The sequence below is a fragment of the Scomber japonicus genome, chromosome 13 (assembly GCF_027409825.1).
Source record: "Scomber japonicus isolate fScoJap1 chromosome 13, fScoJap1.pri, whole genome shotgun sequence".
NCBI classification, from domain to species: Eukaryota; Metazoa; Chordata; class Actinopteri; order Scombriformes; family Scombridae; genus Scomber; species Scomber japonicus.
The window spans coordinates 21,139,193-21,164,632 of record NC_070590.1 but is presented as its reverse complement, the minus strand read 5'-3'; the positions used below and the strand labels follow the sequence as shown (position 1 = coordinate 21,164,632).

Genomic DNA, 25,440 nt, shown 5'->3' with positions numbered 1-25,440 from the left:
ATGAACATACCTGCAAGTAAATTGTGTTTTTGGGACAAAACTGGAGCAACATCTGAACTCACACACGCATACACACACAAATCCCTTTTTGGTAAGGAATCGCTGTCAGTGGAGCTAAAAATCAGACTGAGTTGATGATGTGATGTGATGGGGAGGGGTGTCGAGCTAAGCATTTAAAAATAATCTCAATAATATCTTGTTATTAGTGGGAAAAATAGAATATTAAATTATAGGCAAAAATAAATATCTACTTTTGGGTGGGTGTGGGTGTGTGTGTGTGTGTGTGTGGGGGGGGGGGGGGGGGATGATACCAAAGTGCAAACAGACACTTAGAAATAAACTCTCTCTGTAAGATGAAAGCAAAGTCTTGTTGAGAGCTGATAATCAACTTGTTCCAGCAGTTCTACTGAGAGACGAATGTGCAGCGGCCCAGCGATGAAGGTCCTGCACCTCAGAGTCTCCTCAGATCCTGGCAGTGACATCAGGTCAGTGCAGCCTCTGCTTGTGGTTTCGCTCCAGTGACGCACAGACCACAAACGTTAGGTCACTACAAGCAATTTTCCTGCTTTCAAGTGTTTCCGCCGCACATCTCGAGGTCAACGTTTTTTGACTTCTAAATGCCACAGCGTGCTGACGCCAGCGCGGGCGACAACACCGAGGGAGATCTCAGCGCTCTGACGCAGTCCGCAGCGCTACCGAGTCAGCATATTTCGGAAGTCTGACACGCTGCCAGTCTGGTTTTGGGAATGTTGGTATTGTCTTTGCTGCTGTTGAGGCTGTTGCGCTTGCTGCAGTTGCTGTGTTTGCGGCTGCTGCTGGATGTATTCCACAGTGCCTTGCTGCGGGACATTAGTGGTGTGTAAGAATGCTGGAGTAGGTCCGCTGTGCACAAGTCCTTGAGTCATCTACAACACAGAAGAGAATATGAACGTACTCTGGATACGTTTAGATTGAGATATTGTTAATCTAATCCTTGACTGAGATGCATGATAAATACTGTACACATGAGTGCCATCTGTGAACGTTGAAATGTTGCATCAACTAATTCTAGCTTCTAACTGTATTTTTAATAAAAACATAAATACAGCTATTACTTCCTGATGATAAATAGCCAAAATCTGCAGTGCAATAAAAGGCTCCATCATCATGTCTCATGACTTATATTCATATCTTACAAAACAAAAAGAGATCACTTCAGACTAAAGTGTCTATGATCTGTGAGGTGACTCAGTAAACTGATGCAGAATTCTCTGGATGTTTATGTGTGCGGAGGGATTTATGTAAGCTACTTAAGATCTGTGTTTTCCTCCAGTCTCACATTATTTATCTATGCTGCTTTTTTTTTTCATCAGCTGGTGTCTTGCGTTGACACTTCTGGACAAATATGACAAACAAGTCTGGAGCAAACAAATCTGAACTAATGAATTTAGATGACACTGCAGCTTTTGGTGCAAAGCTGAGGATTTAAAATGATTGAAAATATCACTGGTGATCTCCTGATTAGCAGCCTGTGGGAATTACACAGCAGCTTGTTGCTGTGGTAACAAGGGATTCAGATGCAGTGTGGTGTGTAAAATTATCACAGATCAGTAAATATAAAGCCTTGGGTAATTACAGTAAGCAACATTACGCAGCACCATCGCCAATCAGTGAAACTTAAGTCAATAATATGCCTTTGCAAACATTTTTCACACAGCATCACGGTACCTGAAAGAACTGCTGGGGCTGCTGTAGCTGCAGGGAGTGCTGAGAAGCCTGAGGCTGAGTGGGGTAGGCCGACTGGGACTGGTGTGTGATGAAACTGTTGTGAGGGATCATGATGGGGGATGTGAAAACCGGAGAGGGCACGAGGACGGCGTTGCAGTTGACCTGTTGCATGGAGAATGACGGGGCGAGGATCTGCTGCTCCAAGGTGTATCTGCACAGAGAGAACCGCGAGGAGTGTCACACACAAAACCTTAACTAATACCACTCCGACAGACTCTTGTGTTGTGTGTTTGTGCAGGTCTCATTGAACAATTCTCACATGGTTTGGGAAATTCCCATGTTGCACTGGGAAGCTTGTGAGGTTACACTGCTAGTTGGGACCAGTGTCTGCATTGGCTGGTTGAGGAGCATGCTGCAGGAAATAAAATCTGTTACTGGGAAGCCAAGACTCTGTACAGTGAAAAAAAGGCATGCTGTCAACGAGCATGAGGTGGGTACTTTAACCGTTTCCTCTGACGAAATATCCTGGAGGTATATCAGATGAAAACACTTTTTAGTCAAGGAAATACAGGCCAAATTTAAGAATTAGCACATCAGGTGTTTGAATTAAAGTACATGTCTCGTCATTTCAGGATCCTTAAAGTTTTTTTGTTTTTTTTTAAATAATTGTAGGAGCATGCATTTCCCTGCTAATAACTCCTGTACACCTGTGTGGGATAGAAAGTAAGTGCTGTTGTGAAGTTTCACGTGTCACACTGAAACACAATGTGTCTTTTTCGGAGCTCTCACCGTAGTTGCCCATCTTGGCTGAACTCGCTGTCTGTGTGTCTTTGGTTTGCGTCCTGCAGAGGCCTCGTGTTGGTCTGAGAGAACATCATGGGGTTGCTGTAGAAGGGCATCGTCAAACTGGTATTGGTCTGCACCGGTAAACTCACTGACTGCACTTGGCTGCTCCGTGCAATCCTCTGCTGGACCTATGATGACATGCACAGGATACACACCAATTAAATCAAAATCAGCCTCACAATTCAAAAAGATACAGTTTTCTGACAGTTTGGCATGTGACGCTGTGTACCTGCGTCGAAGGTGAGCTGTTCTCTCTCAGGAGTGAGTGAGGAGACCCACTGTGGGACCCACAGGACGGTGGTTTAGGGTGGCTCGAGAGCTGCCTGATGACCCCTGACTGGCTCTGCTGGACAGGCCGGCCTGGGCCCTGCTGCTGGGGCTGCTGGGGCTGCTGAGGCTGCTGGGGCTGCAGGGGCTGCTGGGGCTGCTGGGGCTGACCGAAGTCATTGTGGATAGGCTGCTGTAATAACATCTAACACACACAGGAACACGTATTTAATTTACAAAACACACATTAGCTTCCACTGTGATCTTTTTGCCAGTTGTCTATTCAAAAAGACCAAAAATGTGGCTCAAATGCTGTCCTCTAATCTGGTGTAGTGCTGACTTCTGGTGAGCTAAATGAGTATGACAAATACAATAATGTGTGTTTGCTTAATGTCATTGCCTCCTGGTGTGATAGCGACATGATATTTGATTAATTTCATTGATTTCATGTGGGTCATGTAGAGATGCTCGCATGTGGTTTGAGCACTAGCTGGCTAAATGAATGAATGAATTAAACTTTATTGATGCTCACACAAGAAATTCACCAGTACCAGCAGCTTAAACTTATATATATACAGACATGTAGTGGTAATGCACACATGGTGTAACTGGTAAGTGTTGGCCTCTTGGTGGGGCTATTCTGCCATTACTGTGAAGTGTTGGGGAATGTGTGCTTAGTACCAGCTGATGTATACATGCCTAATAAAAAGCCTTCCTGTCTTTTTTGCTTGGAATGAAAACATCCACATGATATTTTGTTACCTGGATATTAGCGAGGTGAAGCTTTTCCTTTATGTCGTGCAGCTCCTGCTGCTGCGTCTTAATGTCAGCTTGCAGAATGCGTGTCCTCTCCTCCAGCTGTTCCTTCAGCTGGTTCATTACACCGAGCTGGGGCTGCTGCAGCTGATAGACAGACTGCTGCTGCTGCTGTTGCTGCTGCTGTGTTTGCTGTTGCTGGAAACAAGTGATTATTGAAAAAAAGGGGTTAGAAACAGACATCATAAAAGCCTTTGCGCTCCAGTGATGCTTTTTTTCAGAAGAAGTTTACTGTAAATGTGGTATATGAGGAGATAATCGGTTAGTATGAGTCATATAATGGTTTATTCTTGTGATGGTCAAAGCACATCAAGCTATGAAATTGGTTTTCAAAGTCTAACAGTGATATGGATGGGGGAGAAATAACCATGTAATATGTTGAAATCTACAAAAAAACAATTTCATATGTAATCTTGCTACTTTTTCTTCACTTGCTTTTATAACACAATCTTAACTGGGTCTGGAGGCACTGTACACAAGCAGAAGCAGAAATAAACACATAGCAGCAGCAACAGTCATAACAATAAGATATTGTACACAAACTGAAGAGAGGAAAAGCAACAGGCAGGAAAGGAAGTCTAAACACTAACCATTGCGGAGTGCTTGCTGCAGGTGGGAGAAAGGGGAAGGCTCAGTTGGGGAACGAGGTCAAAGGAATTTTGCCTTTGTGCCAAATTCTACAGGGTACAATAAAATGACAATGTTTTACAATTAAGGCCATATTGTGTCAAAAGACAGAGAGACAGATGGTGTCACTGATCTGTAAACTGACCTTAGAACTACTAGGTTGGAGTCTGGGAGCCGTCTTCTCTGTCCCCATGGACACAGACTGCCATGATGGTGTGCAGGGCTCAGTGTAGGAGTTAGCTGCTGCAGAACAGACACACTTTGATCATCAATGTTCATTCTACTGACAGAAATGGATATTTTGTCTAAGCGTGGGACCTCGTCTGACTGAGATACAGTTTTATTATACATCCCATAATCTGCCAACTGTTTTCTCTTTGAGTAAAAGTGATACTTTTCTTTTTAAGAGGAAAAAATCTAACTTCAAACCCTTCTACTTTGCATATTTTCACATATACTGTTGACTGTTTGTGGACATTTTATTTATATTGTTCCACTGCAGAAAGAAAATGGTGACAAACATGACTGGATTCATTCTATTTGTTTCTTTTTTTGTCTTATTCCCCTTTTTAAAATGCATTTATGGGCAAATGCACCTAAATATGTACCTCATTATACTGTGTATCCCTCTAACATTGATTCCCCTGTTCTAGATGTACTCTTTATTTTTCCAGCCAGGTAATAAAAAAAGTTATCTTAAAAATCTTAATCAAAAACTTTATTTTTAGCAGAATAGTGCTTTGCATTGCTTACATTTCCCTAATAGGCAGTGTTTTTTGCTGCTACCCACACATTTCCTTCTAAACAGAGTAACTTTAACCTTTCTAAGATAAAGTCAGAATAACTTACGAAATGCATTTTTTTCTGGTTTTATAACAATATTACTGATTCACCAGCCCTTGATTGCCACCTTGTTCTGCTTCTGACTGAAACCCACAGACTGTGATGCATGTGGATCTTTTTTCATTATAACCAACGCAAAAGAAAAAAAAAACCTCATCTACGAACAATGTTTTCTGCCAGGTGCAGTTTTAAGAATATGTCTCTGAAAATAAAGAAAGGCGCTTGTGTGTGTGTGTGAGGGTTAAGGGAAGACTGTAGCATAATGTTTATTTTCTATGAACAGAAACTAACACGTTTAAAAAGATGCCACTGCAACTGTTTTTCATAAATACGCAGATAGAAGTGAAGTGTTTAAAACATTATACGGTGGGTGGGAGAGCGGCTCAAGTCAGAGAGTCTGGAGGCTCCAAACAAGCAGGGTGAGCTAAAGTAAGCTTTGGAAACATCTCATAGATGCATTGTCACCCACATACTGTTTAAAGTGGGTGTTTTATTGGCTGAGGAACATTGAGATGCAGGTCTAACTGACATTTTAGCTCTAATTACAAAGTTTTCTAAGATTATAAAATAAAAGAGGCATAGTAGAATTGTCTAAAACAGACATCTCCATTACAATGATGAGGATTTCCCATATTAAACCTAATGAAAACCTGAGAGGAGAGGAGTCACATTTTCCTGCTGCTTAATCCATCAACAACAGAGAAAAGGCCATTTATTCCATTAAACACTTCCTACAGCCATACAGGAGCAGAATTTCTGTACGTGTTGACCTGGAGGTAAAATGAGTTAGCACTTTAGGGAGAAGAGGATGACTCACATGCAGAGTCTGACAGCGCTGTGTGGGAGGATTTCCGGGAGCTGTGGGAGGATACCGAACGTGCGCCGTTGTTTCGGTCCCGCGGAGGGTCCAGTGTAGAGCAGATGTCCAAGTACAGCTCCTGAGCCTGTAACACAGAGCGGTGTAGAACATAAAGTGACATAAAGACTGACCTTGTATAAGGTACATACTGAATGTACGAGGGCACTTGATGCTTACCTTGACAGACGAGGGAGCTATCTCAGGTGGAGACAACTCCTCAAGGCCGAATGCTCTCCTCCTTTCAGCTCGCACTTCAGCATAACTACAGACAACAGACAGAAAGTGTATGCATTACTTTAGACACTTTTATCAAAAGACACTGTTATTTCTGCCAAAACAGCCCACACAGTAACACAAGCACAAATTTTTTAAAAAAGGCTCACCTGACAACAGTGTGAGTACAGACGATGAACTCGGGTTTGGAGTTCCACTGGTGGTAGGTGATGTAGTAGTGCGTCCGCAACCAGATCCACTGCTGGCCTTTGGTCAGAAAGCGATAGTAGCAGGATTTACCCTTTCCAAACTGCATTACTGAGGAGAGAAAACCGTAAGATCAAAGCAGTGCATCAGTGCTGCTTATAAGACTGTAAGATTCAACAGTGTAGCACGCCTGACAAACTCCAGAGCAAACAGGGGTCAAGGGTTTCTCTGTGCATTAGTGCAGTGGAAGAATGCTTGTAAATATAAGCTGTTTTTCAAAGATGGATTCCTAGATCTGCTGCTGATGAAGGTTGGTGAGAAAGAAGCAACAGACAGAACTACTTACATTGCTTATGACATTGAGCTATAAGCTCCAGGTCATCCACATGATAGTAATCATAGCCAGAAGTTCCAAGAACCTCAAAGGGTAAATAGCCGATGATTGGTGAAGCTCTGAAAGAAAAAGAGAAGACGGTAAGTATGTAAAAAAAAAAACTATTATTGCAAAAAATCTACATGACTGATTAATGAGGCGTGAAATCATGAGCATCTCTTTTACCTGTGATCTAAAAACAGGAACTTCCATTCAAGGCTGTGTCTGGATGTGAATTCGTCACAGGGATCATCCACATTACACAAATCCTGAACAAAACCAAAAGTCACAGAGGGAGAAAGTCACTACTGAGATGTCACAGCAAAGCATGGAATTAAAGATAAAGTTTTAAAAATGACAGCGCTACAGATGTTTACATTGAATAATGGAGAGATCAAGGAAGTTATGCTTAGTGTGTGTACCTTAAGTATAACGTGTTTGAAAGTTTGTGGTGATTAAACATTAAATCTGCTTGTATTATGGAACATGTCACAAACCCTACAATATGTTAAAGGAGTAGTCTGTTAATATTCTATATTTTATTATTGGCAACAAATCCCAAGACTGAGAATCAGTTTATTCCACCAACAAGTATTGTCTGTGTAGCATAAGCCTGATACAGTTTATTTATCTGTGTCTTACTATTCCTCATCACTATAATCATGCACACTGTAGTATATCATGAGTAAATCCCTCATACATCTTCTAGGTGCAGTTAATATTCACTTACACCAAATCTGCAGCTGAAAATAGTATAATAGTCCCCTAAAAATGTACTATTTACTGAGCAACATTTGCTAAACTCTACAGTGCCCAGCAGTTTTGATGAATTAGGGAGCCTTTTTAAAAAAAAAACAAATGAAATATTCATGACCCATTTCTGAAGACAGATTTTTTCAGCAGGATCAAATCTGCTTGGGGCTGAGACACAGACACGGTTGGGAAGCCAGAGAGCATTCAGAGACAGACTAAAAAATTGTTGGTTTTGGCCTTTTTATGTCATAATTGTTGACAAAAACAAAAATATAGAGTATCGCCAGTTGTTTCCTTTTAGCTTTCTCTGCCCCTGGCATCAAGGACTTGGCAGTAGTGCCTTGTTAACATGCCTCTGTAATTGTTTCATGTGTGCCCCAGCCAAACTGTTTGCATGTTCTGAATATTGAACATTTAAATACATTAACAGTCAAAGGTTTGGACACGCATTCTCATTCAAGTGAATGTGAAGGTGTCCAAGCTTTTGACTGTTAATGTATTTTGAGCTCATGATAACTGAGACTTTTCTGGAAGAAATTGTGAAAAATATGTTTTGTATTGAGTTGTTGTTTTTAATGCAGTATTTGCAATGGATATGTCTGGGAACCTGAGGGGAAAATATTTCATGTCAAATGGTCCCGAAGTTATTGTTACAGTCAGTCCATCTGGCAAATCAGTGTAATGAGTGCATTTAAATGTTGGAATAAGTATTGAAGGAGAGTTGAAGCTTTTCCAGCAGATCTAGTTATTCTGGCATATTCGCTCTCTAAGCTGCAGCACATTTTAAGACAGGAAAAGAAAAATGAAAAGACCTGTCGTGCTGCCTCGGAAAAAAAAATCCTTCATTTTTTTTTTTTTTTGCCATAATTGGAAATATGTATAATTTCATTGTGTTTACTAATAAACTAAGCAATCTGTGCTTTTCTGTTTCTGTCTGTTTAGAGGCAAACATAAAACTGTTATTGTGTTCTGAGCCCATCACAAGATCTCAAGAAGGTTACTGCTCGACAGCGACAGCACAGATTTCAACTCAGTAGACCTTTGGGATGTGATTTAATTTAATGATGTTATTTGTTAGAAAGTACACGGTGTGCCACACCAAATCAGTGTGCAACAAGAAATCTCTGGAGAGTGCTTCACACTGTGGAGCACCAAAATGTGTGACATCCAAATAAACCCTGTCAAATAGCTACTTTAAGTGAAATTGTAAGCTGTCATTCTTTAGACAATTATTAGACATAAGCTTTGCATGCGACATAAATTGGAAAACAAAAGGAAAACATTTGAAGATTTAACAAACTAAACGCTTACCTTTAGAAACTGTGGAGTGACTAATCGTACAGTAGCTATGAGGCAGACCTGCTCCTCCAGCGATGACTGCAGGCTTCTTGGTAACGTCAACTCAAGCCCGTTACAAGAAGATGTAGGCACTGTGTGACAGAAGACAAATCACTCACGGTTTATACTGATGGTTGTGGCATCCATTTGAAATCTATCCCATGCTATCCTTCTCTGTGTTGTATTTTTGTCATTTATTTTAAACAGTAGATGTGTTTTTCTATATGTGCAGGGGTCTGTTTCAGACATCACATTGAGTCTCAATAAAAATTGAACTATTTGTTAAATAAAGGCTAAATGAAGATGATTCAATGACCATTACAACACTTTTTAATGAGATATAATAATACATTTAATTTGTACCACACCTCTTATTCAAAGTGTTTCGTTTACCAAATGCATAAAGGTTAAAGCCTTTACATTAGGAGAAAATTCAAATTCTTACCATTGTTATGAAACTTGAAATCTCCAACAAACTTGACATACTCGTATACAGGCGGCTCCTTTGGGTCAATGTTACCTCTGGCTAGATGACAGCAAAATTCAATATGTGTCTCACCTGAAAAACAGAGCAGATTCATTTGTCAAATAGTTTCTATGCATCTGTACAACAAATTGTGCATTTGTATATGCTACAGAGAAGAGCACAATTCATACATACAATTATTAGATAGCCTGAGGAAAAAAAGTCTGATCCACAAAGACAGGATTATGTAATATTCTAATGAAGTCCTTACATTTTGAGTAATTTGCAGTTAGGATTGACAGCATAACAAGAACACTTTAAATTTCGATGTGAACTCTCTGAAGGAGAAACTTACTAATGGAGCGCACTGACCTATAAGATTAACATTTTCCTGCAAATTTACCATTAAAGTGTTCATAATTTGCAGTTACAGGCAGGTGATATATCTTCCAGAGAAACTCCAGAAGCAAAACATTTTAGGTAGACAGCCAAAGGTAGTTTTGAAACCGCTAGAGAAAGCCTTTCATGTGCTTTCAGCCAGTGGAAAAAAAAAAAAAAAAAGCTGGTGCCATCTTGGGAGACTGGCTGGCTGTGTGACAGTTTGCTATTTAGGCTTCTGAGGACAGAACAGGACACTCACCACTCACCACCTCTATTCCTCAGAAAAGCCCAATAGTAACGCAGGATTAAGGTCAGTGTCTTGAGCCCCACATACTACATTGCTTTGGATTACTGTGCTAACATAACACTGATTTAAAGTCTTAACTATGATACTAAGCTAGCACCTATTATTAGCTAAAAGGCTAATCATAGACACGCACTAATCAGCAATCCAATAAACTACAGGCCTCAATTCAGCAACCTGCTCTATATATAAAGAATTTGAAGTCAGGTTTCAAAGTCAGAACAATAGTTGAGGGATTATTCTCAAACAGAAAAATACTTGAAAAAGAAGTAAATGAGACTGAAATCAAGAACCAAGTGTTACTTTTATATTTCAGACAAATACCTGTAGAAGTTTGAACTTCATGTGAAAACAAACTCAATTTCATAAATGGAGTATTTCTGCCACAAAGTGAACTTCTGACATCCTGATATGGGGGATTATGGTCATGCCTATATCAGGCCTATACCAGCTTATGCTGGGTTTCTTTATGATGAACCAGACACAGTGGTGTTAGAAGCAGACAGGGGCCGGATACGTGCAGAGCTCAGTAGGATACTCACTGTCAAGGAAGTCAGCAGCAATGGGGTCAGTCATCAGCATGTGGGATGATAGCAGCTTATACACCTCACCATGTTCACGCTCCGGGAGGAAATTCAAGATATTTTGGTCCACCATATCTGACTGGTGCAAAATAATAGATGAGGTCAATCTTTTGAAGAGACATATGTCATATGCAACAATGTTGCTGTAGAAATAGCTTTACAAGCAATGCAGGCATTACACAGTTAGTGCAGTGTGCTACATGGCTACAAAACCATCTTCCACAAAATATTCACCTGTTATCATCAGGTCTTTCTCTCTTCATATCATACTATCTTCAAATACTGGTGGATATCTCAATATCTGAATTTTAAGAGTTTGAAAGTAAGTTTGAAGGCATGAAATTAAACCTCTGGGTAGTATTCAAACTATAACTCTTGATTTACACGTAAAGTAGAGCAGTTTCAGTAACAAAAATGTAATAAACATCAAGGCAAGCATTAAAAAGATCATCTGCAAGCATGTCTTAGATTATTTTAACTACAGGTATCAGTTTATCAGTGCAAGTCAAATATTGGCCAATAATTGTCAGTAAACTCCTAACTGGCCAATTTTCTAATTAAGCAGCATTCATGCTCATATGACAACATGCTGCAAACACACCAATATGTTCATATGTTTGGGGGAAAAAATACAACTATGGACTCAGGACAACAAAACAGTGCAGTGTCAGCAAGTAATAAAAGTAACCTATTAAAGCTTTCTGACTTACCGGTAAATGGCCCATAAGTGAAGACACACTGTCAGATACATATATGATGTTTCCATCTGTTGTTAATGCTACCAAGAAACCATCGAGGGCCTGTAAGAAAAGGGAGAGTGGGAAATGTAATATATGAGGTATAGTTACAGTTACAAAAGAGAACAATATTGATACCAGTTAAAGATTTCTTCCAGTTAAGGAAAAGCAAGAGTCACAATCAAACATGTTTTATAACTGCACTGTTAAGACTTCTGCTGAATTTTGAGGAAACTTCAATCTCTACTTCTCCTCCATGGGCAATTTAAGGGGGATATAAAATTATCAACATTACTAAATGTCAGACTTGAGCTGTTCAACAAACACGTCTGTGGTTTACCTCCAGCATTAGCTGAGTGAATTCCTCATTACTGAGGAATGAAGGTTTCCAGTCTTGTCTCACGTCACAAGTTTCATTCTGTGCAGTGATATCTGAAAAAGATAGATGATCAATTCTGATGAACAATAGACACTAACAGTTCTGTCTGAGAAGAAATGCATTAGTCAACTGAAATTAATGGAAAATATGTAAAGTAGAAAATATTTTATCACTTCTAAACATGCAAACAGTTCTGATACAGTATGTGATAACATTTCAAACTAGAATACTTTCTGCATACAGACATTACATCGTCCTACCTTTCTGTTTCTGCAAGAAGTCAATAGTTCTCTGCAATATGGTGGATTTGTCCATTTTGCGCGGATGGCCCTGACCCTGCAGCATGGTGCATAGCTCCTTGATGAGCACATTGAATTGGTCTCTTCTTTTCTTTTCCGATTTGTTACGGGATGCCCTGAAAAAGTCAACAGATGAAAACATTTAGAAATCAGTGGAATCACGGGTGGACGCTCAGCTAATCAAGCAACTGTAGTTTAACATCTATTGACCCTGCTACACTGTAGATCTTTGACAAACAAAAGCCAGCAGAGACTGCAGTCATACTTAGCTGCAGACTGATAGGAAAATAAAAACATTTACATATCACTTGATTTAGAAAAAAAACATTCAGGCTCAAACCCAGAGGTAGTAGCAACAAATGAACCAGCTGACAAAACACAGACTTACAAACAACATCTACACTCCTACCAATTGCTCCAGTGTTCACTGTACACTTGTTTACTTTCACAGTTTCCTTAATGATTTGTTTTTCTCATCCATCAATATCTTATATTAATATTTAATCAACTGACAAAGACTGCAGTATAAAATTGGTCACTTGTATTGAGGAACACAGAGAATGACCGACTCTGCAGCTCTACTGAGCTTTTTTAAACATTTGCTGTACTTTACTGTATGAATATGCTGCTATTTTTGAGAGCAAGAGGCAGCTGTTTTCAGCACATTTACTCATAGCATTTCAAGCTAGCAAGCTAAAGATAAAGATATTCTTATTTTTCTCAAAGTGAGGTAGAAGAACAGTGTCAATTGGATTTACATTGTCCAGAAAAACAACTCCATATCTGTGTCTGCTTGGTGTGTAAGTACCTAACTGTTAGCTGCTATCGTGTTTGCTATAACAATTAGATTTCTTCTGCCCCTTGTGGCCAAAACATGCAACTTTTATGTGACATAGTATAAGTAATAGTATTAAAAAAGTACAACAAACTATATATAAAATGTGTGTGTAATATGACATCTCCAGATATTCATGGACATTATTACTAATATTGCTTCTTCTGAAGTTTCTTTTATAAAGACAAATGACCACCCAGGATATCAGTTTTCTATTACTGAAGAAGCAGAGAGAGAAACTATATATTACTTAAAACTATTGTATATGAACATACAATGTAGTGAATATACAGTACAGTCTGATTCAAGTTTAGACATACAAACAGACACATATACACAGGGTGAAGTACCTTTTTGCCCTGTCTTTTTCATCTTCATCCATTAAATCGTCCGCGCAGCTGTTGGTGCTACAAACAGAGGGGTACATGTTAAAATGTAGCTGATCATCTATAACACTTCTTTGCATCAACTTACATGTTGGGTGTCAGGACATGAAGGTAAAAGAGGTCATTGGGTGGTTGACAACAATCAGTCAGATACATTCAATGGCTTAAAGGACATGAACTGTTATCCCACTGGCTACATCCACACTTCCACTGTTATTGCCATAATTCTGTTACAATAACCTGCTAACCCAGTTGAAGTGCCTGGTTTGTCCCATATTTAACAGGTTACTGTGGCATGTCACACTACTGCATACACTGATTGTTTTCATTATCGATAAATCTGACAATTGTTTTCTTGAAAAACTGATTGTTTAGTCAGTGAAATGCTGAAGACAGTGAAAAAAAAATGTTATCACAATTTGTAAATGACAATAAATGACAATTCATAAATTGCCCTGTTTTTTACACATTAATGCTAATATATATTTACTATCTGAGACCAGAGGAGCACAGATTCACTTTTATGTACTAGAACCTGTTCATTAGTAGCACTAGAGATAATTACTCATTAGGCATTGAGGTATTTGGCTCACCCAAATACAGCTTTAACCTGAGTATGGCCAGTAGCCAGTACTTTGTGCATTTACATGTAAGCACAGCACAGACCTGCAATTTCAAGGAACACGAGAAGAATATAGCTCTGCTGCAGGAATCCTGTCTCACCTTCTGTCTCTGTGCCAATTGTCTACAACCGTGTATGTCAGGTGTAAATATATATGCAATGCCCAATGGGAAGCCCAAAAAAGACTGTGTAGCATTAGATTGGCAAGTCATTGGTCAGTGGAGAATGAAATAAAGCTTAAATACAGCTTTGGGTTTTAAGCTTGTAATATGAACAGTTACAATATATCAGTAATGAGGCACGATCATATGATAATATGGCACCACCACAATTATTTCCTTTAACACTGTGTCCATAGTGAACAGACAGGCAATGTTCATAAATGAACAGTATAAAGTTGTATTTGAATTGACTAAGTGGTATAAGATACACATCATGGAAACTACAGTTCGAACAAAGAGCAAGTTTAAGTCAGAAATAAGAGGTGTGGCTGTGAGTGAGTGAACTGTATTTGTGTTGGATCACTATAAATATATCCACACAATGATTCATTGAAACCTTGATGAATGTGACTGCTTTGATCACTGTGTGAAAAGGTTTTTGTGTTTAGATGTCACTGTGAGTTGTATCTATACAGACAGAAAACAGTAACGACCTATTAAAACTGTACTAAATGAGTTTGTGGAATGTGTCTGGTATATTATACACTGATAATTAAAGTGTTGAATTAAATAAATTCTCTGAAAGCCAAATTCTTGTGAAACTCTCAGCTGAATCCTTCTTAGAAATCTCTTATGCACATACGGGTCTCTTCTCCTCTTATTCCTTAATCAACAGTCAACCCACGTTCACCAATGTTTGATTGTAAAACATCTGTTCAGACTTTCTGACAAGCAGCTCTCAAAACTCATGTTTTTATCACCATATATTTCACATACATTGTAGAAGACAGTGAAGCTTTCAGTTCATTCAGACAGCCTATATGTCAAAGTGCAGTGCAACATATCAAACTATTATTAAGCAGCTATGAAAAGATGTTACATACAATTCTGGTGGTGTTCAAATAATGAATGAAAATAATATGTGAACCACTGAAATATTAAGTAGTGGTAGAAGGAGAAAAGTCAGAAAATAGCAAAAAACTGTCCAACTATTTATTTAATTATTCTTTCACATCTTGTGTGCATTACATCAGCTGAAGAAGCCTCAGGGCGATAGACATCCAGTTAAGTAAGAAAAAATACATTTTATAAAGTAAACATTTGTCTTATTATAAAAATCGAGCAGCATTGACTAATTGATTGAAAGAAAATTAATCAGCAACTCATTTGATAATCAATTAATTGTTTAATTTCTAAAAGTGAGAATAGTGACTGAGAATTTGCTGCTCTTCTTGGTATTATTATTATCAATTAAGCATTTTAGGGTTTTGACAGTCAGTCAAACAAAAAAACATTTGACTTATAGATCAAAGATTTAGAATAGATCTAGAAAATATTCTGCAGATTCATTAATATTCATTATTATTCAATATTCATTAACACTGAAAACAATCTTGATGCAGTCCTGTTTCTGTTAAAGCCTCAAAAATAAAGCTATTTAATTGTTAGAATAAAGCTTTCATTAAGGAAATGTACACATTTTAAATTTTATATTTTAGATGTTTAAAACCACTTACTCACTCACTTACTAAAACTCACAATAGAAATCCTTTCACCCAAACTACATCAAGTTACCGGAAACATATCCCAGCACAGCTTCCTTTCACCTTTTATATGTATTAATGCAGTCTTATTATTATAAATAATTCAAATTGTATTATTAATACATTTTTATAAGCACAATGTAGAATGTGAGTGAACTGCTTTTGATACTTACTCCCATTCCCTGTGGGAGGATGGACAGGGGCCACCGAAGTCAGAAAGGTTGTCCATACTCACTCCCTTTCCCAACCAGGCCCTTTCTGAAGTCTTTTAAGTCCCATCCGCGCTGACCTCGTCTGAACACTCTTTTGAAAAAACCTACAGCCACCACCTCTCCGAATCCACCAAAGAAACGTCAAATCCTGTGAACACACAGAAAACGGATTACAGCATCCTGAAAGTGGGTATTGTGCCGAGGATGAAAACTGGGTTGTACAATTTCATGTTAATATATCGGCTGTGACGACAGCAGGAAGTGAAAAAACAACAACACAATAGCCTCTGTACAAAATAATATGTGTCGTTTTTTAACAGTGAGGCGTTAATGTGTTTTTTCAGATAATCATTAATAATACAGAGTAAAGTGCATTAACCATCTTCGGTTTCTACCTGGCTACAGTGCTTCAACACTAAAGAAGTGTTTTCGCACAGGAGGAGCTCCCCTGACCTAGAAAAATGTCTGAAGCAAACACCTCTTTTGATAACCCAGCAAAAAAAAAAAAAAAAAAGAAGAAGAGGTGTAGAGCAGCCTTCACATCCTCTGTATGAAGAAAGCTTAAACAACATGGAGTAGACACTTCCATTATAACCCAAACTAAGAATTCACAGACTGGAGCCTTGGCCAGCTGCAATTAAACAACACAAGACTGTATTCAATTACAGTTATTAATAAGATGTCTACGTACAGTCTGCACTTCAGTTTGTTTTTTCTTTATGTGGTTAATGGAGCATCAGCCTTAGTCGCCCAATTTCAACTGTCTGAAATAGTCACAATAACAAAGAGTATTTATTTTCTTCCAAGCCACCGTCACTTTTAACTGCAGTATTTCCAGCAGGAAAACAACGCTCAAAAGTTTCCTTTAACCTTGATTGAAATAGTTTATGGTTTTGTGGTCTGGAAATATTTACATTATATATCAATTATATCCAAGTTATTATTACAGTTGGTGGGTAATCTGAATTCAGGCAGCCTTCAGTGTTTTTGTATTTTTCCACATGTACGCTGATGATGTAAACAAGAGGCCTCAGCTCATTGCATTTTCCATTATTATGTTTAATGTAAATGAGGTTCATTGTAAGAGTAGGGGTCATTCAATGGAAATGTAAGCATGGTGTGGTACAACCCTGAATCATTAATTACCCTAAAGAAAAAATAAATACATTTGAAGATCAGCATCATGCATTTGCTTTCCCTGACTGGTTCCTGGATTCTAATCATGACATTTATATTCATATATATATATATACATATATATATATGTGTGTGTGTGTGTGTATATACATATATATATATATATATATATATATATATATATATATATATACACACACACACACACACATGTATCTTAATCTAATTATAGGAATAAGGTTTTATCTTGAGTTTTATTATTCGCTCTTAACTCCTCTTTCTCCCATGAGTATGAACTGTAAGTAGCTGGTTATTAAGCACCACTTCAGTTAATGATCACAGACTGCTGGAGGACACTTGCTATCCAAAATAACTTGAGCCACAGACCACATGCTCACCAACACTGTGAGATTTTTTAAAAAGTGAATACATGCAGGCTTAATTTCTAACAATAATTGGCAAAGCGTACATTTCAAGTGGCAGAGCAGGGTACTGCATCTCATGACAGAGTCTATGTGCAGGTGCCAAAAGTCAACATATATAATGAATGAGTTGCTGTTGACTCGTTTTCCCCATGCAGCTACTGATTATGTGTTCAATCTAAAGAATAAAGAAATGTGTCATGAGATTTTCTACAAGACAAAAACATGTTAAAATGTTTCATATCAAAGTTCAAATCAAAAGTATCAAAAAATGTGCATTAACACTAAAATTCAGGCTCTAATATCAGCTGACAAACACTGATTTAAATCCTCTATGTGCAGGCTTTTTGAAAACTGCAAAGAATGCCTCTCACAAGAAAGAAAAGCAGAAAGGAAATGATTCATGCCTTCATGATTTTTCATTTGAATATCTTCAAAATCCACTCCATTCAAAATCTAAACGCTGCCTCACAAACAGACGCTGTTTTCAAAACTGCTTTGTTATCCTGTCTTCCTCAGACAGTTGCATCACTGTTTCTCTGTTTGTGTAACAAAGCACACAAAAATGCCTCTTTTAACTGCTTCATGGTAAAAAATTCCAAACCTATTCAGATTCATAATCAATAATTCAGACACAATTGCTTTTGTAATTCACATTTTTTCTATTCCACACCAAAATCACACCAGTCTTAGACAACTAAGAATCAAATTAAATAAAACAAAGGCACAAAGTGAGGAAACAATCCTGATGAACCCAAGTACAAACACTCAAGAGAGGAGAGGAGACAGGGACACAATGGGACAAGATATTTATTACAAGGAGGAGAAAAATGGGATACAAGTCAGCCTGGGGAAGCTTGGATATGTAGCTGGGAAACTGGGGCTGGAAGCAGGACTAACGAGACGAAGGACAGGAGACAGGCGAGACATGATTAAAAAGGACAAATACCGAAGAAATGGCTTGAACTGCAGACTGACTAATGCGGAGACTATGATCTGGCAGTGTGGGTCTAGCAGGGCTGAGTATGAGAAGTGGACCTGATTTTAGAACCGGTTTTTCACTGAGAGTGGCAACAGGTAGAGAGTCACAGGACTGAGGCAGGAACCATGACAGAAGGGTCATTATGTAGTTGCCACGTGTTCAATATTCCTGTAGTCTTTGCTTTAATTGCCTTAAAATAATCTTGAATCATTATAATCTCATATTGTATGGAAATAGTAGAGTGAGGCTCACATTTGTTGTATCATAACGTTAAAGGTGAGCTCATGCTGTCACCTCTAGGTTTAATTAGTTCAAAGAACGTAGGAATGGTCGAGCGCTACTTCACACAAACCAGTTAATTTGAAGCGCACCTTCTTGAGTCTTAATTAATGTAAACAAAAGAATACTCTCCTCCTTTCCTCCCGAGTCCACACACACACACACACACACATACACACACACACACACAGACAATGAGGGCCTGAAAAAGAAAAAGAATAGAGCGGCAGGGACAAACTTCAGAAGCAATCAGAGCACGCAGAGCTTTGGCCACTATTTTAATATTTCCCAAATTGATCCTGCATGACAATCTTTTCATGTTGAGCCAGAAAAAAAAAAGAAAAGAAAGATTTGCTATCACTGAGGGAAACGATACTGCTTAATCAGAAACATTACTTCTGCATTTATCACAGCGCTGTGATGTTGTTACGTGACCTCCAATAAATGAGTTCCTTAAAAGTTGACCCAATAACAAAATATGAAACTTTTGTCTGTAGTACTCAACGACAAAGTAAGAGTAAAAGTAAAAGACAGCTTTACTTTGACAGAACTGTACTTTTAATTTAAGGGAAGTTGAAGTTAAGGTTTGAAGAAAATACAATTAATACTGATAAATTCATTTAGCTTGCTTGTGAAAATGCTAATGTGGATACTTTGAACTATGTGTAAAAATGAAACCTCACACATCAGCCTTGCATTCTTGTGTTGTATTGAGGTTAAAACCACACCTAGTAAGGTTAACAGCTAAAAACACCAGAGTCTAGTTACACTTCAGTCCTCGGGGTATTTAAAGCCTTTAACTAGCAACCTGAACTCAGACCAGAAGTCAACATACTGAAGTTCAAGTTCACAACCAAATGCTGAACGTAAACAGGCCGTAAAAGAGGCAGAGACGACTAAGCTGATAACAAATGACTTTTTACTGCACACAATCTCCAATAAAGGAAACTTAATGTAGGAATGATTGTCCTCCTTTAACAAGTGAGGTTGTCATTTTAAAGATTAATGGAGGAAAAACAACCGCTGCCTCGACTGAACTTCACACCTCACCCTATGGGCTTGTTATGGGATATAATCTTCTCTCTATTTGTATGTTTAATTTAAAGCTCACAACCTGTGTTTATTAGCTTTCCTGCAGTACACAGAAACTAGCACTGCTAAAGTTCTGTTGCCTTCCTAAACATCCAGCAGGTTTTAAAGTTAGTATTGATTTATTTTTATCACAAACATAAATATGCAGTCATTTAACCACTGATGGCTATGATAAGACCTAGAAATACCAACCAGTCATATCCATATCTATCCTGACTTCTATAATAATTTGTAGTAAAGACTTTGAAGGATATTAATAGCAAAATGTTAAATGCAAAATAAACCTTTTCACTAAACTAGCCTCAACTTTGTCATTCCTTTTCTGCTGTATGTCTATTAGTGGCAAGGTTCATTGGGAGAACAGTCAAATTACTGGTATGTGTTCACATGCTTGGCCAGAAAAAGGCGAGACAGTAGACGATGCTTTAGATACGTTTCACACACACACATCTTCAACCCAGCAGCACAGAAGATCTGAACCATCACAACAGTTTACAGGTGCATACCCAAGATTATCGTCACCGATTCAGTATCAGACCAATCTCCCCTTCTGCTCCTGAGTTACAGCGTCGACTGATAGCCAGGTAAGTGTTTTTGTACTTCATTATTTTCTCCTGTTATACATTTGTGTGAATTATTCTTAAATAGTGTCTGAACTCTTGAGTTATGGCCAAATGGCCTGTTTTATGAGAGTGACCGTGAGACCAACATTGAAGAAAACTCCCTCAAGGCTCCCTGAGGTTCCTGAGATATTGTGTTCATGAGAATGGGATGGACGGACAGAAAACCGGAAAACATGATGCCTCCAGTCACGGATAATGCTGGTGTCACACCCAGACACCACAGCTGACTCTCAGCAGAAAAGGACGTCTGAAAGGCTTCTTTTGCCTTTTCACTTTTGCTACTTTTTCTGTTCCTAATACATATTGGTGCTGATCTTTGAACAATTACTGTAAGAAAATGGTGGTTGGATTTTTGCCATCAGCACAAGCCAACATAAACTTTTGAGTTACAAACATGCCACAGCCACCACGTAAATGAAAATCTAAAATATCTGAGATATGCTATCGAGAGATCCTCATTTAACGTTGGATGATATCTACCAAGAAAACTATGGGTGAATTAATACCGGCTTGCAGAGTGCATGGGCACAAACATGCAGTTTATCAAAAATCTCCTGTGATCCCAAAGACTATTCTAATCAATAGAAAATATGCTTTGTTCATCAGCATCATACTGTACAAGAACTGTGTAATTATCATGCCCATAATTTATTAAACGACTCTCAAATTAGAAATAGGACTTCATAATTACAGCTGTGACAATTAGTCAATTAGTCGCCAACTATTAAATGAATCGCCCACTATTTTGATAATCGATTCATTGTTTTGAATTTTTATGGCAACAATGTCTAGATAGTGATGATTTACTGGTTTCTTTGTCTTTTATCACAGCAAACTGAACATCTTTGTGTTGTGACCAAAATAAAATCACCTTGGCCTTTGAGAAACAGTGATGGACATTTTTCACCATTTTCTGACATTTTATTAAACAAACAATTAATCGATTAATTGAGATAATAAGATCAATCAATAATGAAAACTTTCATTATTTGCAGAACTATCTAGAATTAACTTGCATCTAGACAGAGCCAATTTATTATTTATTCAACCTGAATTTTTAAAGTTACATTGAGTTTTTTTATTAGGGTTGGGAAATGTGTGAATGTGTGGTATATGTGTAGCTATCCCTTTAACATTTCTGGCTTTGTTGGGCCATCATGGGAATTGTGTCAATTGGATTTTACATCAAAGTGATTAAGTACCATGATGTATTTCTTTCTTGATCGATTGTCTGGTGTTTAATTTGCTAAGTTATCCAAAAAATATGCTTTATCCATGAAGTACTTTTCCAACAACTGTATCACAATATCAATATAAAATCTTTATTTATATCACCCATTCCTAGTCCCAGTTCTCAATACTCAGTGATCACCATAGTACTTTGTGCCATGCATTCATGCATTCAACAACATATATTGTATTTTTTTTTACCTGGTGTTTGTGCATTTTGATTTGATGGAATATATTTACCCTGTGTGCTAGGCTGGATCAGTAGATCAATAATAATCAATTAATAAGAACAACCTTTGAAATCTGCAGTCTAACCATGTTTTTAACCCTTTAATCAACACTTTAAAGAATGAATCAGGTAATAAACTAACAGAGAGAAAAGGGGCATCTCCAAGCCATCTAAAGGCCAGCATCATTCTTCAAAAACTCTATGGTATCCCAGTCAGAGAGCTCACATTGTTTTTGCTGCTCTAGTGGTGATAGATGGGTTTAAGCTGCTTGCAGATCCAGCCTTAGTGTCTGGGGTCATGACTGCTACTGTCTGCTTATCTCGAAGTTTACATTACCTGACCACCTCCACCAGCATCTGGTTTTGAGCCGACGGCTCAAGCTGTCAGGTAAACAGTAACTGGGCCTGCACAGGCTTAGTTTCAGTCGCTCTGAAAATGTTTACCATGTATATATGTGGTTGCTTGGATTGTATATAATCACATTTGGGAAATCACATTTGTACAGAATTACCCTTCACTCATGTGCTTCATTTCTCCATAAGATGATTATTACATTATATGTTAAAAATAGGTTACTTAAAAACTTACAATCTAACCCATGTTCAGTAGCTGTGTGATCCCAAACTTAGCTACTGGTCCTTTTGCCATCATATTAGTCCATATGTACAGAATTTACATGTATTGTAAATAAGTTGTAATTACATAAATATAAATATAAATAACAATCTGTATTACATTGTCAAAATCCATTTCAGTTCTAATAAAATGTAAGAACAAATATTAGCTTATAAATCTGAAAGTAAAAATTCAGTTGCATGTTGTGATTGCTGGTGCAGGTAAAGCCTCCCTTAAGTGACAAGGAAACAGGAAGCACTTACACGCCTACAAATGAAAAACAGTGGAAAGGCCAATGAGTGTACTTACTGACCCTTTAACTTCCCCGTAGGTTCATAGTAAATAAGTAATTGTGCGCTTAATCTCAGGGTCAAACATAGGAAATCTCTATATAAAACAACCGTGTCAACCACAAATAAGAAGCCCAAAATCCCTTATGGAGGAGAAACCAGCACGTTAGTTAGAGAAATGAGACCTCCAGTATACTTAGAAGCTGCCAGGTTGGGTAACATCAGCCTGACCTAAGCCTGCTAAGAAATTATTTAAGGATTTCTTTTCCTGTAGCATTTAACATTTTGCTATGTGGCGTCTTACTGGAGCCATTGACGAAAATCCCTTCAGTGTTTTGCCACAAATGTCATCAAGCAGTGGTTCAACAGAGGGGGGGAAAAAATAGGTTATTTCAACCTTGTAACCAGGACACTTGATGACTGTGAGCTGAAAACATGCAAGCAGCATTCAAGAGCGCTAAGGTCTATGTAGGTTGACGCTGACTTCTGTATTTGACTAAAATATACCTTCAGCCTACACAGTCAGGGTCTAATGATTAACTGGATCTTTAGTGGGGCTAATCACGTGGTCGACCACTTCCACTTCAATTTGGAAAAGAGGCCGCTCGTGAACTTTGACATTATAAACACTTAGAAAAAAAAAAAGAAAAAAAAATGACAACATATTTGCTCGTTTAATCGGAGTGAAATAAAAAAAACTGGAAGCTTAAATTAAATCTCACATACCTTTAAAATGAGTCTCCGGTAGACATAAAGCTCGACACTTAACTTTAAACAATCCAGTCATTTTTTTAACTACAGCATAGCAGCTGAGCGCAACTCCCAGCGCCCGACTGACCAGGAGAGAGAGCACCGAAAGCGTTAAATTGCATAACAACGCTAAGTTAATAATGCGCTGTTATTAATCGCCGGTGAACTGTCTGCGGCTTTTGGCAGTCCTAATTTATCAACATACACGCGACTCAATTCGTTCGTTCGTGCTCACTTGCTAGTTGCGGCTAGTGTCCGTGTATTTTCCAGGCACGGTACTCCACATCCTCCGCTGGCAGTGGCTTGTAAACAGGACCGAGTGAGCTGAGAGAAAGTAGGTCAGCTGGTAGCTCAGTTCACGACGGCAGCAGCAGCATAAGCACTCGGCTGTGCAACACAACCGAAAGAAACCCGTAGTGACCGGGGAGGGGGGGGGGCAGGCAGATTGTAATCTTTAACACGTGCTAAATGCATAAAAGCAATCCTGACTCAATGTCATTTCTAGTGCCGTGAAGGAAAATTGTTTCTATAGGTTGTAATAACGCCGTTTGACTCGGGTGTCAAATTGTGAATGGTACGGTCTGAACTGGAGCTTAATACCACTGGGAAGCATGACAAGTAGCCTTTAATCTATTAGGGTAACAAGCTGGTGTAAACTCGGCAAAAAAGACCACTGACATAATGAAAATATAGATTGGCCCCACATGATCCTTACTGTGTGAGTGTGTGTGTACGTGTGTGTGTGTGTGTGTGTGTGTGTGTGTGAAGGGAAATAAATCACACGTACAGGAGATGAGAGGTGTCTCCTCCCAACCAGCAAGACAGAGATTAGCCTGTCTGACCCTGTTCATAATAAGTTTATAAACCATTTACTTGAAGCTGGAAAAATAATAACACAGGCCATACCAAAAAAAGAAAAAAAGAAAAAAGAGACGACACTTAAATCCACAAGCAAAATAAGCCTTTGTTTTTCCCCTCAAGTGCTTCCCCATGCACTTCCTTACGTTTTTGTTTTTTTTACCACTTCCTGGTTGCCTTTTCCCCTAGCTGAAGTCCCAAATGTGGGTCAGCAGTCTGCATGACTAATTTCAAGGGCTCATACTGGACCGGCTCCAAATGTTTTGCTTTTTTATCAAGTGATCACACAAATGGTTACAGATGCAGGTGTGCGCACAGAGAACTTTTATTAAAGTGAGCTCATGTGTTTACCTTCAAGACAATATGTTAAAATAACAAGCCAGAGGTGAAACTTTAGACTCTCAAACAGCCCTGTTGGTATTTTCATTATCACTACTATCAGCTCAGTGACTATCAGTGCATTAATCATTCCTCAGTTAATCTAATTGTGCACTCTCCATGCACTCTAAACAGTGTGTAATTGACACATCCTGAATTTGATTTTAGATTTGATTTGTTTTTTTTAAGTGACTGAAGGCAGAAAGTTTCTACTACTGATCACAGCCCTCATTTCTCTGTGATGACTTAAGAAAGCACAGAAAGTCTAAAATGACTTCAGCCACCCAGGCACAGTTCATGCTGCTGCTGTGTGGTAGACGTTAGTGGAGAATAGAGATCCACTACTCAGTGTTTTACTGTTATGTATATAATGTTATTTTATTATGTATATTTTTGCTATTCTTGCCCTTATTTGTTGATTTTCTTAATAATTTGGGTTTTTTACCTACTACTTGCTGTGTCTCAAGAATTTCTGACTGTGTTACTGTGCATTTGACTTTCAATAGGTAGATGATATGTGTTCATAGGCAGATAATGAAGTCTTACAACCATGTAGTCTCTTCCATATTGACAAAATAACAAATCTGGATTTTCAAAGTGTGTTTCATGGCAAAACAGAAGCACATTTATCACACTGTCGACACTGGTAGGGCATTTTAAAGCATCGTAATGTCTGTTCAATATTCATGAACTACTGAACAAACCATATTTTTTAAAACAAAACACTGTTCATATTTAGTAATGAAAAAAGCTAGCATGTTTGAACTGGAAATAACCTATGTCTTGTAACAGCTA

The 25,440-nt window shown here is 38.3% G+C and overlaps 1 protein-coding gene across 1 annotated transcript; it reads right to left on the bottom strand.

Annotated features, from left to right (window-relative positions):
• Positions 1-421: 421 nt before the first annotated feature.
• On the bottom strand, positions 422-23,700 carry npas2 (neuronal PAS domain protein 2). Its single transcript, XM_053331171.1, has 22 exons — positions 23,386-23,700; positions 15,721-15,907; positions 13,185-13,241; positions 11,961-12,115; positions 11,662-11,753; positions 11,295-11,384; positions 10,543-10,663; positions 9,295-9,408; positions 8,823-8,941; positions 6,945-7,027; positions 6,732-6,838; positions 6,349-6,496; positions 6,143-6,227; positions 5,924-6,050; positions 4,409-4,506; positions 4,227-4,313; positions 3,583-3,768; positions 2,783-3,025; positions 2,497-2,681; positions 2,027-2,119; positions 1,708-1,918; positions 422-905 (listed from the first exon to the last, which is right to left on the bottom strand). The coding sequence occupies exons 2-22, from the start codon at positions 15,774-15,776 to the stop codon at positions 693-695; spliced, it is 2,670 nt and encodes an 889-aa protein (XP_053187146.1). The 5' UTR covers positions 15,777-15,907; positions 23,386-23,700; the 3' UTR covers positions 422-692.
• Between the last annotated feature and the right edge of the window lie 1,740 nt (positions 23,701-25,440).